At 41.2% G+C, this 17,597-nt stretch overlaps 1 protein-coding gene across 1 annotated transcript; it reads right to left on the reverse strand.

Moving 5' to 3' along the window:
- Positions 1-16,472: 16,472 nt before the first annotated feature.
- LOC138316632 (uncharacterized) lies at positions 16,473-17,173 on the reverse strand. Its single transcript, XM_069258307.1, has one exon. It carries the CDS (start codon positions 17,166-17,168, stop codon positions 16,473-16,475), a length of 696 nt encoding a protein of 231 aa, XP_069114408.1. The 5' UTR covers positions 17,169-17,173.
- Positions 17,174-17,597: the final 424 nt, after the last annotated feature.

Genomic DNA, 17,597 nt, shown 5'->3' on the forward strand with positions numbered 1-17,597 from the left:
CTGATCAGGTATGTTTACTTGAATAAAATAAATTGATATCAGTAAAATAAGACTCTTTTTTAAGTGGATAGAGAAGTCGGGGATAATCTACCTTAGGGTCATATTTCAAATGTGTACATTATAATGCATTGTATTTGTGACCCAGAGGGTAGAATGTCTCTATCATGTGTATTTGTGACCCAGAGGGTAGAATGTCTCTATCATTGTATTTGTGACCCAGAGGGTAGAACGTCTCTATCATTGTATTTGTGACCCAGAGGGTAGAATGTCTCTATCATTGTATTTGTAGAGGGTAGAACGTCTCTATCATTGTATTTGTAGAGGGTAGAACGTCTCTATCATTGTATTTGTAGAGGGTAGAACGTCTCTATCATTGTATTTGTGACCCAGAGGGTAGAATGTCTCTATCATTGTATTTGTAGAGGGTAGAACGTCTCTATCATTGTATTTGTGACCCAGAGGGTAGAATGTCTCTATCATTGTATTTGTGACCCAGAGGGTAGAATGTCTCTATCATTGTATTTGTGACCCAGAGGGTAGAACGTCTCTATCATTGTATTTGTGACCCAGAGGGTAGAATGTCTCTATCATTGTATTTGTGACCCAGAGGGTAGAACGTCTCTATCATTGTATTTGTGACCCAGAGGGTAGAATGTCTCTATCATTGTATTTGTGACCCAGAGGGTAGAATGTCTCTATCATTGTATTTGTGACCCAGAGGGTAGAACGTCTCTATCATTGTATTTGTAGAGGGTAGAACGTCTCTATCATTGTATTTGTAGAGGGTAGAACGTCTCTATCATTGTATTTGTAGAGGGTAGAACGTCTCTATCATTGTATTTGTAGAGGGTAGAAGTCTCTATCATTGTATTTGTAGAGGGTAGGTCTCTATCATTGTATTTGTAGAGGGTAGAACGTCTCTATCATTGTATTTGTAGAGGGTAGAATGTCTCTATCATTGTATTTGTGACCAGAGGGTAGAATGTCTCTATCATTGTATTTGTGACCAGAGGTTAGAATGTCTCTATCATTGTATTTGTGACCCAGAGGGTAGAATGTCTCTATCATTGTATTTGTGACCCAGAGGGTAGAACGTCTCTATCATTGTATTTGTGACCCAGAGGGTAGAATGTCTCTATCATTGTATTTGTAGAGGGTAGAACGTCTCTATCATTGTATTTGTAGAGGGTAGAACGTCTCTATCATTGTATTTGTGACCCAGAGGGTTAACGTCTCTATCATTGTATTTGTACCAGAGGGTAGAATGTCTCTATCATTGTATTTTGTAGAGGGTAGAACGTCTCTATCATTGTATTTGTAGAGGGTAGAACGTCTCTATCATTGTATTTGTGACCCAGAGGGTAGAAGTCTCTATCATTGTATTTGTGACCAGAGGGTAGAACGTCTCTATCATTGTATTGTGTAGAGGGTAGAACGTCTCTATCATTGTATTTGTGACCCAGAGGGTAGAATGTCTCTATCATTGTATTTGTGACCCAGAGGGTAGAATGTCTCTATCATTGTATTTGTGACCCAGAGGGTAGAACGTCTCTATCATTGTATTTGTAGAGGGTAGAACGTCTCTATCATTGTATTTGTAGAACGTCTCTATCATTGTATTTGTGACCCAGAGGGTAGAACGTCTCTATCATTGTATTTGTAGAGGGTAGAACGTCTCTATCATTGTATTTGTGACCCAGAGGGTAGAACGTCTCTATCATTGTAGTTGTTACCCAGACATAAGAAATCTCTTATCATTGTAATTTGTGCTACCCAGAAGGGTAGATAGATGTGTCTCTATCATTGTATTTGTGACCCAGAGGGTAGAACGTCTCTATCATTGTATTTGTGACCCAGAGGGTAGAATGTCTCTATCATTGTATTTGTAGAGGGTAGAACGTCTCTATCATTGTATTTGTGAGAGGGTAGAACGTCTCTATCATTGTATTTGTAGAGGGTAGAACGTCTCTATCATTGTATTTGTAGAGGGTAGAACGTCTCTATCATTGTATTTGTAGAGGTTGATTTGTAGAGGTCTCTATCATTGTATTTGTAGAGGGTAGAATGTCTCTATCATTGTATTTGTAGAGGGTAGAACATCTCTATCATTGTATTTGTAGAGGGTAGAATGTCTCTATCATGTATTTGTATTTGTAGAGGGTAGAACGTCTCTATCATTGTATTTGTAGAGGGTAGAACATCTCTATCATTGTATTTGTGACCCAGAGGGTAGAGTGTCTCTATCATTGTATTTGTGACCCAGAGGGTAGAACGTCTCTATCATTGTATTTGTGACCCAGAGGTAATGGATAGAATGTCTCTATCATTGTATTTGTGACCCAGAGGATAGAACGTCTCTATCATTGTATTTGTGACCCAGAGGGTAGAACGTCTCTATCATTGTATTTGTGACCCAGAGGGGTAGAACGTCTCTATCATTGTATTTGTAGGAGAGTAGAATGTCTCTATCATTGTATTTGTACAGAGGGTAGAACGTCTCTATCATTGTATTTGTAGACCAGAGGGTAGAACGTCTCTATCATTGTATTTGTAGAGGGTAGAATGTCTCTATCATTGTATTTGTGACCCAGAGAGTAGAACGTCTCTATCATTGTATTTGTGACCCAGAGGATAGAACGTCTCTATCATTGTATTTGTGACCCAGAGGGTAGAACGTCTCTATCATTGTATTTGTAGAGGGTAGAACGTCTCTATCATTGTATTTGTGACCCAGAGGGTAGAACGTCTCTATCATTGTATTTGTAGAGGTAGAATGTCTCTATCGTTGTATTTGTAGAGGGTAGAACATCTCTATCATTGTATTTGTGACCCAGAGGGTAGAATGTCTCTATCATTGTATTTGTGACCCAGAGAGTAGAACGTCTCTATCATTGTATTTGTGACCCAGAGGATAGAATGTCTCTATCATTGTATTTGTGACCAGAGGGTAGAACGTCTCTATCATTGTATTTGTAGAGGGTAGAACATCTCTATCATTGTATTTGTAGAGGGTAGAACGTCTCTATCATTGTATTTGTAGAGGAGGTAGAATGTCTCTATCATTCATATACACAGATGATAGTATCCTATAATCCTTCCTCTCCATATATGATATAGCACCCTTGATACTCCAGGGGTTCCGATCACTGATGATCTCTACACTAATAGTAGTCTCTCTGTAGACTTCAAAGGAAATATTTGTTAGCCTGTGATTGGTTCAGATTTTTTCCTCTCAGTGGCCTTAGTTTTACTATAAGATAGTCCAGGGGTGTTGAGATCGTAAGTGATTGGAACTCCTGGAGTATCGGGGATGTATGCTATTAAACTTGAAGAAAGCATTAACAATGTATCTTTATCGATAAGTGATCAACTATTTTGGGAAACTTTAAAATTAATGATTAGAGGAAAAACGATTGCCTATTCAACATTCAAAAAGCGTGAGAGGGATAAATTAGAAAATGAATTGGAGTTAAAATTAGGGAAATTACAGCAAGAGGAAAATAGGAACCTAAATGAAATTGAAGAAGTAGAAAATGAGTTGAAATTGATAAGAGAACACAAAATTAAGGGCATTATACTGAGAGCAAAATCAAGATGGATAATTGAAGGTGAGAGAAGTTCCATTATTTTTGGCAATTTAGAAAAATAGCATTGTTGTTGTTGTTGTTGTTTTATCGTAAATTCCCTCGTTGACCTGGCGAGGCACCGCTGTAAGAAAAGTTAATCCCAAAGCTAATTATAGAAACAGGTGAGGAAATTACAAACATACAAGATATTTTAGAAGAGCAAAAAATTTTTTATCAATCACTATATTCCAGTTCAAATGTCTGAGTGATACTGTTAATGAAACATTTTTTGATGATGAAAATCCTTTCTTAAATTAACCAATGAACAAAGTATTAAATTAGAGGGGAAAATAAATTACCAGGAATGTCTGAAATCACTAAAAAATATGAAGAACAAGTCACCTGGAATGGATGTATTTACTGTTGAATTTTATAAATTCTTTTGGGCTGATATCAACAGTTTTTTTTAATTCTCTTAATCAAGCTTTATAAGTTATGATGAGGGAATACGAAATCTATATCACAACGCCAAGGTCTGATTCCATGTATTCCAAAACAAGGTAAGGTAAATAAGGTAAATCAAAATTTATATGTAAAAAAAATGGAGGCCTATATAACTTTATTGAATGTAGATTATAAAATAGCTTCCTCAGTTATTTCGAATAGAATTAAAACAGTTTTAGACAGTATCATAAGTGAAACACAAAAGGGCTTCCCCAAAGATAGGTATATTGGCCAGTGTACATGACTAATATTTGATACAATAGAAAATGCAGAGAAGGACAATATTCCAGGTTTATTGTTACTAATTGATTTTGAAAAGGCCTTAGATTCTTGAGAGTTTAATTTTATTTTTAAAACACTTAACTTTTATGGGTTTGGTCCATCTTTTATAAAATGGATAAACACTTTTTATAATAATAATGTTGTGTATTGAATAATGGGCATTGTTCCAATTTTTTTTAATTGTTTGCCGTGGAGTAGACAAGGTGACCCTATTAATCCATATATTTTCATCATATGTGTTGAAATTTTAAGTTCAGCAATTAAAATGAATCCGACAATAAATGGTATCAAAATAAATAACTCAGAATACTTGATAAACCAATTTGCAGATGACACGTCTTTTACTTTATCTGAGGATCCAAACTCTTTAAATTGTATACTTGAAATTTTGAATGATTTTGGTAATATTTCTGGTCTTAGAATAAATGTTGAAAAAACACAAGCAATTTGGATTGGGGCAAAACGGGGTTGTGGTGAGGAAATCCTTGCAGAAAGGAATTTGAGTTGGAACCATTCCGGTAAATTCAAACTATTAGGTATATCTTATAACCTTCAGTCTATAAATATTTTTGAAGATATAATTTCAAACAAAAGTTAACAGCTGTTCAAAAACTTTTACATGATTGGTCATTCAGAAACCTCACATATATTGGGAGGGTAACTATTATAAAATCATTAGCATTACCCATTTTTATTCAAACTTTTACTGTCTTACCAGATCATCCTAAAGAAATTATCAGTGAATTACAAAAATCCTTTGAATGAAAAGACTGATAAAGTAAAGCGCACTGTTATGTATGGCGATTATGATGAAGGAGGTCTTCGAGTACCACATATTGTGATCTCTACATCCCCATCCTCGATACTCCAGGCGTCCTGATCACTTATGATCTCTACATCCCCATCCTCGATACTCCAGGCGTCCTGATCACTTATGATCTCTACATCCCCATCCTCGATACTCCAGGCGTCCTGATCACTTATGATCTCTACATCCCCGTCCTCGATACTCCAGGCGTCTGATCACTTATGATCTCTACATCCCCATCCTCGATACTCCAGGCGTCCTGATCACTTATGATCTCTACATCCCCATCCTCGATACTCCAGGTGTCCTGATCACTTATGATCTCTACATCCCCATCCTCGATACTCCAGGCGTCCTGATCACTTATGATCTCTACATCCCCATCCTCGATATACTCCAGGTGTCCTGATCACTTATGATCTCTACATCCCCATCCTCGAATACTCCAGGTGTCCTGATCACTTATGATCTCTACATCCCCATCCTCGATACTCCAGGCGTCCTGATCACTTATGATCTCTACATCCCCATCCTCGATACTCCAGGCGTCCTGATCACTTATGATCTCTACATCCCCGTCCTCGATACTCCAGGTGTCCTGATCACTTATGATCTCTACATCCCCATCCTCGATACTCCAGGTGTCCTGATCACTTATGATCTCTACATCCCCATCCTCGATACTCCAGGTGTCCTGATCACTTATGATCTCTACATCCCCATCCTCGATACTCCAGGTGTCCTGATCACTATGATCTCTACATCCCCATCCTCGATACTCCAGGTGTCCTGATCACTTATGATCTCTACATCCCCATCCTCGATACTCCAGGCGTCCTGATCACTTATGATCTCTACATCCCCATCCTCGATACTCCAGGTGTCCTGATCACTTATGATCTCTACATCCCCATCCTCGATACTCCAGGCGTCCTGATCACTTATGATCTCTACATCCCCATCCTCGATACTCCAGGCGTCCTGATCACTTATGATCTCTACATCCCCATCCTCGATACTCCAGGCGTCCCTGATCACTTATGATCTCTACATCCCCATCCTCGATACTCCAGGCGTCCTGATCACTTATGATCTCTACATCCCCATCCTCGATACTCCAGGCGTCCTGATCACTTATGATCTCTACATCCCCATCCTCGATACTCCAGGCGTCTGATCACTTATGATCTCTACATCCCCATCCTCGATACTCCAGGCGTCCTGATCACTTATGATCTCTACATCCCCATCCTCGATACTCCAGGCGTTCTGATCACTTATGATCTCTACATCCCCATCCTCGATACTCCAGGCGTTCTGATCACTTTATGATCTCTACATCCCCATCCTCGATACTCCAGGCGTCCTGATCACTTATGATCTCTACATCCCCATCCTCGATACTCCAGGCGTCCTGATCACTTATGATCTCTACATCCCCATCCTCGATACTCCAGGCGTCCTGATCACTTATGATCTCTACATCCCCATCCTCGATACTCCAGGCGTTCTGATCACTTATGATCTCTACATCCCCATCCTCGATACTCCAGGCGTCCTGATCACTTATGATCTCTACATCCCCATCCTCGATACTCCAGGCGTCCTGATCACTTATGATCTCTACATCCCCATCCTCGATACTCCAGGCGTTCTGATCACTTATGATCTCTACATCCCCATCCTCGATACTCCAGGCGTTCTGATCACTTATGATCTCTACATCCCCATCCTCGATACTCCAGGCGTTCTGATCACTTATGATCTCTACATCCCCATCCTCGATACTCCAGGCGTCCTGATCACTAATGATCTCTACATCCCCATCCTCGATACTCCAGGCGTTCTGATCACTTATGATCTCTACATCCCCATCCTCGATACTCCAGGCGTTCTGATCACTTATGATCTCTACATCCCCATCCTCGATACTCCAGGCGTTCCTGATCACTTATGATCTCTACATCCCCATCCTCGATACTCCAGGCGTTCTGATCACTTATGATCTCTACATCCCCATCCTCGATACTCCAGGCGTCCTGATCACTTATGATCTCTACATCCCCATCCTCGATACTCCAGGCGTCCTGATCACTTATGATCTCTACATCCCCATCCTCGATACTCCAGGCGTTCTGATCACTTATGATCTCTACATCCCCATCCTCGATACTCCAGGCGTCCTGATCACTTATGATCTCTACATCCCCATCCTCGATACTCCAGGCGTTCCTGATCACTTATGATCTCTACATCCCCATCCTCGATACTCCAGGCGTCCTGATCACTTATGATCTCTACATCCCCATCCTCGATACTCCAGGCGTCCTGATCACTTATGATCTCTACATCCCCATCCTCGATACTCCAGGCGTTCCTGATCACTTATGATCTCTACATCCCCATCCTCGATACTCCAGGCGTCCTGATCACTTATGATCTCTACATCCCCATCCTCGATACTCCAGGCGTCCTGATCACTTATGATCTCTACATCCCCATCCTCGATACTCCAGGCGTCCTGATCACTTATGATCTCTACATCCCCATCCTCGATACTCCAGGCGTTCTGATCACTTATGATCTCTACATCCCCATCCTCGATACTCCAGGCGTTCTGATCACTTATGATCTCTCTACATCCCCATCCTCGATACTCCAGGCGTCCTGATCACTTATGATCTCTACATCCCCATCCTCGATACTCCAGGCGTCCTGATCACTTATGATCTCTACATCCCCATCCTCGATACTCCAGGCGTTCTGATCACTTATGATCTCTACATCCCCATCCTCGATACTCCAGGCGTCCTGATCACTTATGATCTCTACATCCCCATCCTCGATACTCCAGGCGTTCTGATCACTTATGATCTCTACATCCCCATCCTCGATACTCCAGGCGTTCCTGATCACTTATGATCTCTACATCCCCATCCTCGATACTCCAGGCGTTCTGATCACTTATGATCTCTACATCCCCATCCTCGATACTCCAGGCGTCCTGATCACTTATGATCTCTACATCTCCATCCTCGATACTCCAGGCCTCCTGATCACTTATGATCTCTTCATCACCTTCCTCGATACTCCAGGCGTCCTGATCACTTATGATCTCTACATCCCCATCCTCGATACTCCAGGCGTCCTGATCACTTATGATCTCTACATCCCCATCCTCGATACTCCAGGCGTCCTGATCACTTATGATCTCTACATCCCCATCCTCGATACTCCAGGCGTTCTGATCACTTATGATCTCTACATCCCCATCCTCGATACTCCAGGCGTTCTGATCACTTATGATCTCTACATCCCCATCCTCGATACTCCAGGCGTCCTGATCACTTATGATCTCTACATCCCCATCCTCGATACTCCAGGCGTCCTGATCACTTATGATCTCTACATCCCCATCCTCGATACTCCAGGCGTCCTGATCACTTATGATCTCTACATCCCCATCCTCGATACTCCAGGCGTCCTGATCACTTATGATCTCTACATCCCCATCCTCGATACTCCAGGCTCTCTGATCTGATCTTATGATCTCTACATCCCCATCCTCGATACTCCAGGCGTCCTGATCACTTATGATCTCTACATCCCCATCCTCGATACTCCAGGCGTCCTGATCACTTATGATCTCTACATCCCATCCTCGATACTCCAGGCGTCCTGATCACTTATGATCTCTACATCCCCATCCTCGATACTCCAGGCGTTCTGATCACTTATGATCTCTACATCCCCATCCTCGATACTCCAGGCGTCCTGATCACTTATGATCTCTACATCCCCATCCTCGATACTCCAGGCGTTCTGATCACTTATGATCTCTACATCCCCATCCTCGATACTCCAGGCGTCCTGATCACTTATGATCTCTACATCCCCATCCTCGATACTCCAGGCGTCCTGATCACTTATGATCTCTACATCCCCATCCTCGATACTCCAGCTCGATACTCCAGGCGTCCTGATCACTTATGATCTCTACATCCCCATCCTCGATACTCCAGGCGTTCTGATCACTTATGATCTCTACATCCCCATCCTCGATACTCCAGGCGTCCTGATCACTTATGATCTCTACATCCCCATCCTCGATACTCCAGGCGTCCTGATCACTTATGATCTCTACATCCCCGTCCTCGATACTCCAGGCGTCCTGATCACTAATGATCTCTACATCCCCGTCCTCGATACTCCAGGCGTCCTGATCACTTATGATCTCTACATCCCCATCCTCGATACTCCAGGCGTCCTGATCACTTATGATCTCTACATCCCCATCCTCGATACTCCAGGCGTCCTGATCACTTATGATCTCTACATCCCCATCCTCGATACTCCAGGCGTCCTGATCACTTATGATCTCTACATCCCCATCCTCGATACTCCAGGCGTCCTGATCACTTATGATCTCTACATCCCCGTCCTCGATACTCCAGGCGTCCTGATCACTTATGATCTCTACATCCCCATCCTCGATACTCCAGGCGTCCTGATCACTTATGATCTCTACATCCCCATCCTCGATACTCCAGGCGTCCTGATCACTTATGATCTCTACATCCCCATCCTCGGTACTCCAGGCATCCTGATCACTTATGATCTCTACATCTCCATCCTCGATACTCCAGGCCTCCTGATCACTTATGATCTCTTCATCACCTTCCTCGATACTCCAGGCGTCCTGATCACTTATGATCTCTACATCCCCCATCCTCGATACTCCAGGCGTCCTGATCACTTATGATCTCTACATCCCCATCCTCGATACTCCAGGCGTCCTGATCACTTATGATCTCTACATCCCCATCCTCGATACTCCAGGCGTCCTGATCACTACATATGATCTCTGATCACTACATCCCCATCCTCGATACTCCAGGCGTCCTGATCACTTATGATCTCTACATCCCCATCCTCGATACTCCAGGCGTCCTGATCACTTATGATCTCTACATCCCCATCCTCGATACTCCAGGCGTCCTGATCACTTATGATCTCTACATCCCCATCCTCGATACTCCAGGCGTTCTGATCACTTATGATCTCTACATCCCCATCCTCGATACTCCAGGCGTCCTGATCACTTATGATCTCTACATCCCCATCCTCGATACTCCAGGCGTCCTGATCACTTATGATCTCTACATCCCCATCCTCGATACTCCAGGCGTTCTGATCACTTTTGATCTCTACATCCCCATCCTCGATACTCCAGGCGTCCTGATCACTTATGATCTCTACATCCCCATCCTCGATACTCCAGGCGTTCTGATCACTTATGATCTCTACATCCCCATCCTCGATACTCCAGGCGTCCTGATCACTTATGATCTCTACATCCCCATCCTCGATACTCCAGGCGTTCTGATCACTTATGATCTCTACATCCCCATCCTCGATACTCCAGGCGTTCTGATCACTTATGATCTCTACATCCCCATCCTCGATACTCCAGGCGTCCTGATCACTTATGATCTCTACATCCCCATCCTCGATACTCCAGGCGTCCTGATCACTTATGATCTCTACATCCCCATCCTCGATACTCCAGGCGTCCTGATCACTTATGATCTCTACATCCCCATCCTCGATACTCCAGGCGTTCTGATCACTTATGATCTCTACATCCCCATCCTCGATACTCCAGGCGTCCTGATCACTTATGATCTCTACATCCCCATCCTCGATACTCCAGGCGTTCTGATCACTTATGATCTCTACATCCCCATCCTCGATACTCCAGGCGTCCTGATCACTTATGATCTCTACATCCCCATCCTCGATACTCCAGGCGTTCTGATCACTTATGATCTCTACATCCCCATCCTCGATACTCCAGGCGTCCTGATCACTTATGATCTCTACATCCCCATCCTCGATACTCCAGGCGTTCTGATCACTTATGATCTCTACATCCCCATCCTCGATACTCCAGGCGTCCTGATCACTTATGATCTCTACATCCCCGTCCTCGATACTCCAGGCGTCCTGATCACTTATGATCTCTTCATCACCTTCCTCGATACTCCAGGCGTCCTGATCACTTATGATCTCTACATCCCCCATCCTCGATACTCCAGGCGTCCTGATCACTTATGATCTCTACATCTCCATCCTCGATACTCCAGGCGTCCTGATCACTTATGATCTCTACATCCCCATCCTCGATACTCCAGGCGTCCTGATCACTTATGATCTCTACATCCCCATCCTCGATACTCCAGGCGTCCTGATCACTTATGATCTCTACATCCCCGTCCTCGATACTCCAGGCGTTCTGATCACTTATGATCTCTATATCCCCATCCTCGATACTCCAGGCGTTCTGATCACTAATGATCTCTACATCCCCATCCTCGATACTCCAGGCGTTCTGATCACTTATGATCTCTACATCCCCATCCTCGATACTCCAGGCGTCCTGATCACTTATGATCTCTACATCCCCATCCTCGATACTCCAGGCGTTCTGATCACTTATGATCTCTACATCCCCATCCTCGATACTCCAGGCGTTCTGATCACTTATGATCTCTACATCCCCATCCTCGATACTCCAGGCATCCTGATCACTTATGATCTCAGATCCCCATCCTCGATACTCCAGGCATTCTGATCACTTATGATCTCTACATCCCCATCCTCGATACTCCAGGCGTCCTGATCACATATGATCTCTTCATCCCCGTCCTCGATACTCCAGGCGTTCTGATCACTTATGATCTCAGGGGAAAACATCTGAACCAATCAAAGTCCTGCAAAGGCTCCCTTTGAAGAATACAGAGAAAGCGATGCTCTATTTCAAAGCCACAGTCAACCACAGAGCACCATTATACGGCTCTTTTGATGTACATCAAAGGACTAAACGACCAGTTCTTTCCTGTTGCCTCCAGTTTTACGATGAGATAGGAACCCCTGGAGTATCGAGGATGCAGTTACTGTTAACCAGCTCATTACCATGGCGATTTCATTTCATGTTTTTTCGGTTTAATTCCGTGATACAGAAAAATAAGCTAGCAAAGAATTCTTTGCAAGAAAATATCGATGACTTATTGTTTTCCGATTGCTTGCTTTATGTAAGACTACGGACTAAGGAGATTGGAGAAAGTTGGGCAACAAACATTAATTGTCAAAATCCGAAATGTCTGCCTGTCAGCCATTTTGTTTTCCAATTGCTGCCAAATGAAATATGCAATACCAGAAATCAAGGGGAACCTAGCTATTTGGCAACTAACTTAAAATGTCAAAGTCCAAGATGGCTGTCTGTCAGCCATCTTGTTTTTAAAATCCGCCTTATATGGAATATGAATAACAAGGTACAAACAGAAACCTACATATGGAGTTTGTAAAAGATTCCTACTTTCTGAGAAATAGTGATAACAAGAACTATTAACGGACAGACAGACTGATACTGAACCATCTACAAAGACAATTGGATAATCCACCATCTGATGCTATATCCTGGGCTCTTGTATTGAAAAGGTGATCGGGTAACCAAAACAAAAGTTGGAAACTACTGTTAAAATAATGATGATTTATTTCTTCTATACATTATATACATCTTACAAATATCAAATCTGTACATCAATACATGCAATGGAGATTGTGTATGTTACCTTATAAATGTATTAACTGTTGAGACAACCCCTTCATACATATAACATAATATCACATATTACAGTAAAACAGTTGCAAGAAAAGTTCACAAATCCTCGGTTCTAATTTCAAATTGAGAACTGAAGATAATAATGTTTATGAACATTTATAATTAACGCAGTAAAGTCTATAATTTACCTTGCATACAGAAAACTGATTTATAAACATTTCTCACAGTTGCTCGCTCGGCCTCTTGGTCGAGACAAACAAACTTTTTGTGGATCTCTTGACCCCAGCTGTTAAACAACTCAGAACAGACAAATAAGAGAAATATAAAATTCACAACATTTATTCACAAACAAGAGCAACAAATGGACAATGAGGAAATTACCCCTACTGCCTCATTTAATAGGCTTACCCCTTGAAATCTACATATAGTAGTAAGGCACAGTCATAGTGAAGGTGCAAGGCAAGCCCTTAGAAGGTGCACTGTGAAGGTGCTACCAGACCGTGAAGGTGCTACCTTTACTGAAGGTGCTACAGTGAAGGTGCTACCAAGCACAGAAAGGTGCCACAATGTCGACTAAGGTGCATTATTGGCCTTAAATCAATATAATATTACCACGAATGCTTAATAAATAGATATAAAAGTAGGTTTCTTTGACTATTCAGTCATCATACAAACGCAATCGTACACATCTTCTGAAGGTGGAGGTAGGTCGGCACAGCAAACAGAATGTGCTTAGATAAGCACAAACATATATTTATCAGGTCTGGTTTCTATTCATAACTTATTCTCCAAGTAATTACCTCTGCTGCCATTATACTGGTACTGGATATATATCAGCAAACAGCAACTGGTATAATATATAAAATATATACTCAGGAACACAGCAAGCAGCTCTGGATTTATTTACCGGGCTACCGTTCGAAACAGAATGCCGATCTGAGCTTGTATTCACCGCCTTTTATACACTGCGAGTGACGTCACAACATCTACTGACGTCACACTTGTAACCTCATAGGTTTCCGCTCTTCGCTCGCCCTCGATCATATCAGCCAATCAGCGTCGTCGTAACATCAGTTAGGCAAACACTGTTGCGTCCCGGCGAAGTATACAAGGAACAGCTCTCTCGTTTCGGTGTAAACTACAGCTATTTTCCAAAGAAATATAGACTACTAAACCATAAATATGGTTGATAGGTATGTGTAACATGATTATGAATCGTACCTTGTTACATATTTTTACCGTCAATGCGTATTATGAATAATATTAGTGGTGTAGGTACTTTGTTTGCTGTCGTCTGCCTGACAGTTGACAGCGCGCCATATTGTTTACAATCTCGGACATGCGGTTAGTAAACAGACTGTTCTGCCGTGTATGTAACATTGCCCCCTTCTTAAGAGTCGGCTTTGGTCCTCCAAAGTGGTAAGTTGTCAATATTATTCACAAACTTAACCTTCCTTGCCTGCACAAGTAGACTGTCGTACGTATGTACTTTCAGTCGGTATTAAATGACCGTTCACCTATTCACCGTTTTTGACATCTGCTGTCACATGCATATATTCTTCTTCACTCTGCAATCTGTCTCAGCGAAATCGGTGTGCAGCTTGGTATTTATCGTGGTAAATCCACATTCTAATAGAAAATAGATATATCTACTGATGCACATGTTAAGGTATACTTTCTATTTCATTGGATTATACATTTACAATCACAATATTTGAACATAAATACATGTAGGCCTAATTTTCAACATTGAAATAGGTCTTGATATCAAGAGTTAACATGTTCATGCATGACGTGTAGATATATCTATTTGTAGGGTAAGAATAACTTGAATAAAATTTTAAAATTTCATATTTAATTAGGATTTTTTTTTCTTTAGCAAAATCCTGACCAATTATATTCACAGTAACACATGAATATTCCATTACAAAATGTATGGTCTCGCACACACATTCCATAAGAATGTTTGGATGGAAATCCTCCAATTATTTAAATATTTACATTTAGATATGATTTCTCTGCTCACCACTCATGACAGTCATGTCACAGTGCACCTCAATGCATACAAAAATCTTGGCATTCATATCTAGCATCCCCATGCATTCATAATCATAGTCTGGTACTGTTCAAATCATTAAAAACAGTACTACTGCTACGGTTTCTGACAATTCCTTAAAACTCAAAAGTTTTTCAACTATTCGGCAAAACTTGAACACTGCCACTGGTTAAAAATCTTTACACTCGCGGTTAATAATATTATTAACTGCTATTAACTCCAACTCTGTACACAGATGTACAATGATAGTAACACACTCATTCAAAAATTCACTTTTGTTCAGTAGTGAACAGATTTTCTTAAGGTGTAAGTATCCACCAAAACAAAATACTCAGCATCTTGGCATTATACAATATGCCATGAATTATTATGATATTCCACAATTTGGGATATCAAACTCTATAAAGCTGGAAACTCTATCTAATCTGTAACATGGCATGCTTACATGTATACCATATTCGCCAGGTAATTAAATTACAATAAATGTACAAAAATGAACATTAGTTCATCTAATTTAACTGCATTCCTTTGATTCGGCTTTCCCGATATCTTAGCTGTATTATTGCAAGTAATTATTATCAGGAACTGGTACTTATTATATACAATAGTACATAATAGTAATAATACAACTTTCTGCATTCATTTTCAGTCGTCCCAAGACTTGGTGTGGGATTAATCAACTACTGCTCAGGTTTACTGATCCAAATTCTACGTTGATCTGTTATTACAGCAATTGGTTCCTCGGTCAAGCTGGTGTACTGGTAATTTGTATCAGAAACCTCAGGAATGGGCTTGGTTTGTATTGTGTACTCTCCATAAGCTTAAAGCGATATATAATAAAGACTAATTTTTATCAAAAATGTCTTTTGACTACAATATACATGTACTAAATACTCTAAGTCTACCTTGAGTTACATGTGTATGTGTACACCTTAATTAAAATTATAAATTACTTGCACACTTTACAAATAAAACAAAAATAGTGTGCTATGTAGCATAATTAACTTATGACTTTCTATTAGTTCTCAGATACATTCCCTGATAATTAATTATATTATAACTATAAGTGTATATATACACACTTATGAATATTCAGGATTATATTACTAAAAATTATATATATTAGGTATGAGAAGTGAAGTGTATAGCTAATAGAGTAGTGATATTACAAGATGAATGAAATATAAAATTTGGATGGTACCGTACAGAGACTAAAATTGGCCTAAATTATTAAGTATGATTTGTTTTAGTAGTTACATTAATTTTCCTCATGTTTAATTATTTTCCAGAACAGATGAAATCCTCGTTTCCAGGATCTTGTGGAGGTCATGTAGTTCATAGAATTCTGCTTCCAGCTGGAGCTCCCTAAGTTGTCCAGTACTACTTGGTAATGTCTCCACAAGGATCCTGGTACGGTTTCTATAATAATTTAATATGGTCCGAAAGTGTGTGCTGTCTCTGTCGATGAAATACGTATATACTCCTTCAACGCAGTAAGGTTTCATTCCGATGTTCTTTTGCACCATCCTGTGTAGTAAGCTATTTGGCACCTCAGCAAGGGTTGAAGCTGACGTCTCATACCTTTTCCCCCCAACATTGATAATAATCCTCTTGCTTTGGGCTCTTCTCAATCTATCCATCCTGCGGTCTTTCTTTTCTTTCCTCTCTGTCCTCCTGCTCTTTCTTTTCCTGTCTCTCTTCTTCTTTCTCTCGCTTTTCCCTTTCCAACTTTTCTTCTTTAGCTTTCTCATGTTCCTTGCTTTTCAATCTTTCTTCTTCCTGTCTCTCCTTCTCCTGTCTCTCTTTCTCTAATCTTTCTTCTTCCTTCTCCTGCTGTTCCCTTTCCAACTGTTCTTTGGCTCTCTCTCGTTCTTCACTTTCCAATCTTTCTACTTCCTGTCTCTCTTTCTCTTGCATCCCCTGAGTCATCTTTGGGATCTTGAACTCTTTCAGCTTTGTATCAATCTGAACCTTTCGGCTATCTTCTATCTTTCTTTTCATCGTTTTCTGGTGAGAAATGCTACGGTTTGCCTTGCTCTGGTCTTTTTCCCCGGAGACGGTTGTGATAAGACTGGACGTGGACCGTAAAAATGAATTGTACTCTTCCTCCACTTTCTGGCCACTCTCCATATTGCTTCTCCGCACAAGAACCATCGGAGGGAGCCTCCCATCCTTCGAACAGGCATGCTTGGACGTCGAGCGGTTAAACAGCCCCTTGCATCCTTGGCACTGCCAAGCAAAACCGGAGTGCTGCTCCAGCATGTGCCTCTTGGCTAAATATCTCGCCCTGAAGCGGTACGTATTGCTGCATAAGCCGCAGGAAAACATGCACTCCTGCAATAAAATAGTGAGTTTGCTAGTATATTCAGGATTAATATTTAATAATATTTTAACATCCTCTAAACAGTTACAGTTGGCACCCCTAGATAAGACTTTAGATGATCGTGGTGAACAACCTTTGGTTTTGACTTTGTACTGCGCTGGATACGGTAAATGTTGTCGTTAAGACGGTCAAGGACTATAAAAGGGCCATTCCATTTCTTCTGGAATTTGCTCCTTCGTCCTTTACATTGAGAGTCATACAGCCATACATAGTCGCCACGATTATATCTATGTAATTCTACACGTGCGTCGTATGCTCTCTTCATTCGGTCACTTGATAATTTCAGTTTGTTGCGTGCAAATTTATGAATAGTCTCTAAATGTTTTGCCAAATTATAAGCATAATCACTCTGGAATTCTAAATTTTCTTTTACA

Source organism: Argopecten irradians, chromosome 2, assembly GCF_041381155.1.
Source record: "Argopecten irradians isolate NY chromosome 2, Ai_NY, whole genome shotgun sequence".
NCBI classification, from domain to species: Eukaryota; Metazoa; Mollusca; class Bivalvia; order Pectinida; family Pectinidae; genus Argopecten; species Argopecten irradians.

Excerpts from the sequence above, each read along its gene's own strand:
- LOC138316632 (XM_069258307.1), bottom strand. The coding sequence starts at position 17,168 with ATGTTTTCCTGCGGCTTATGCAGCAATACGTACCGCTTCAGGGCGAGA.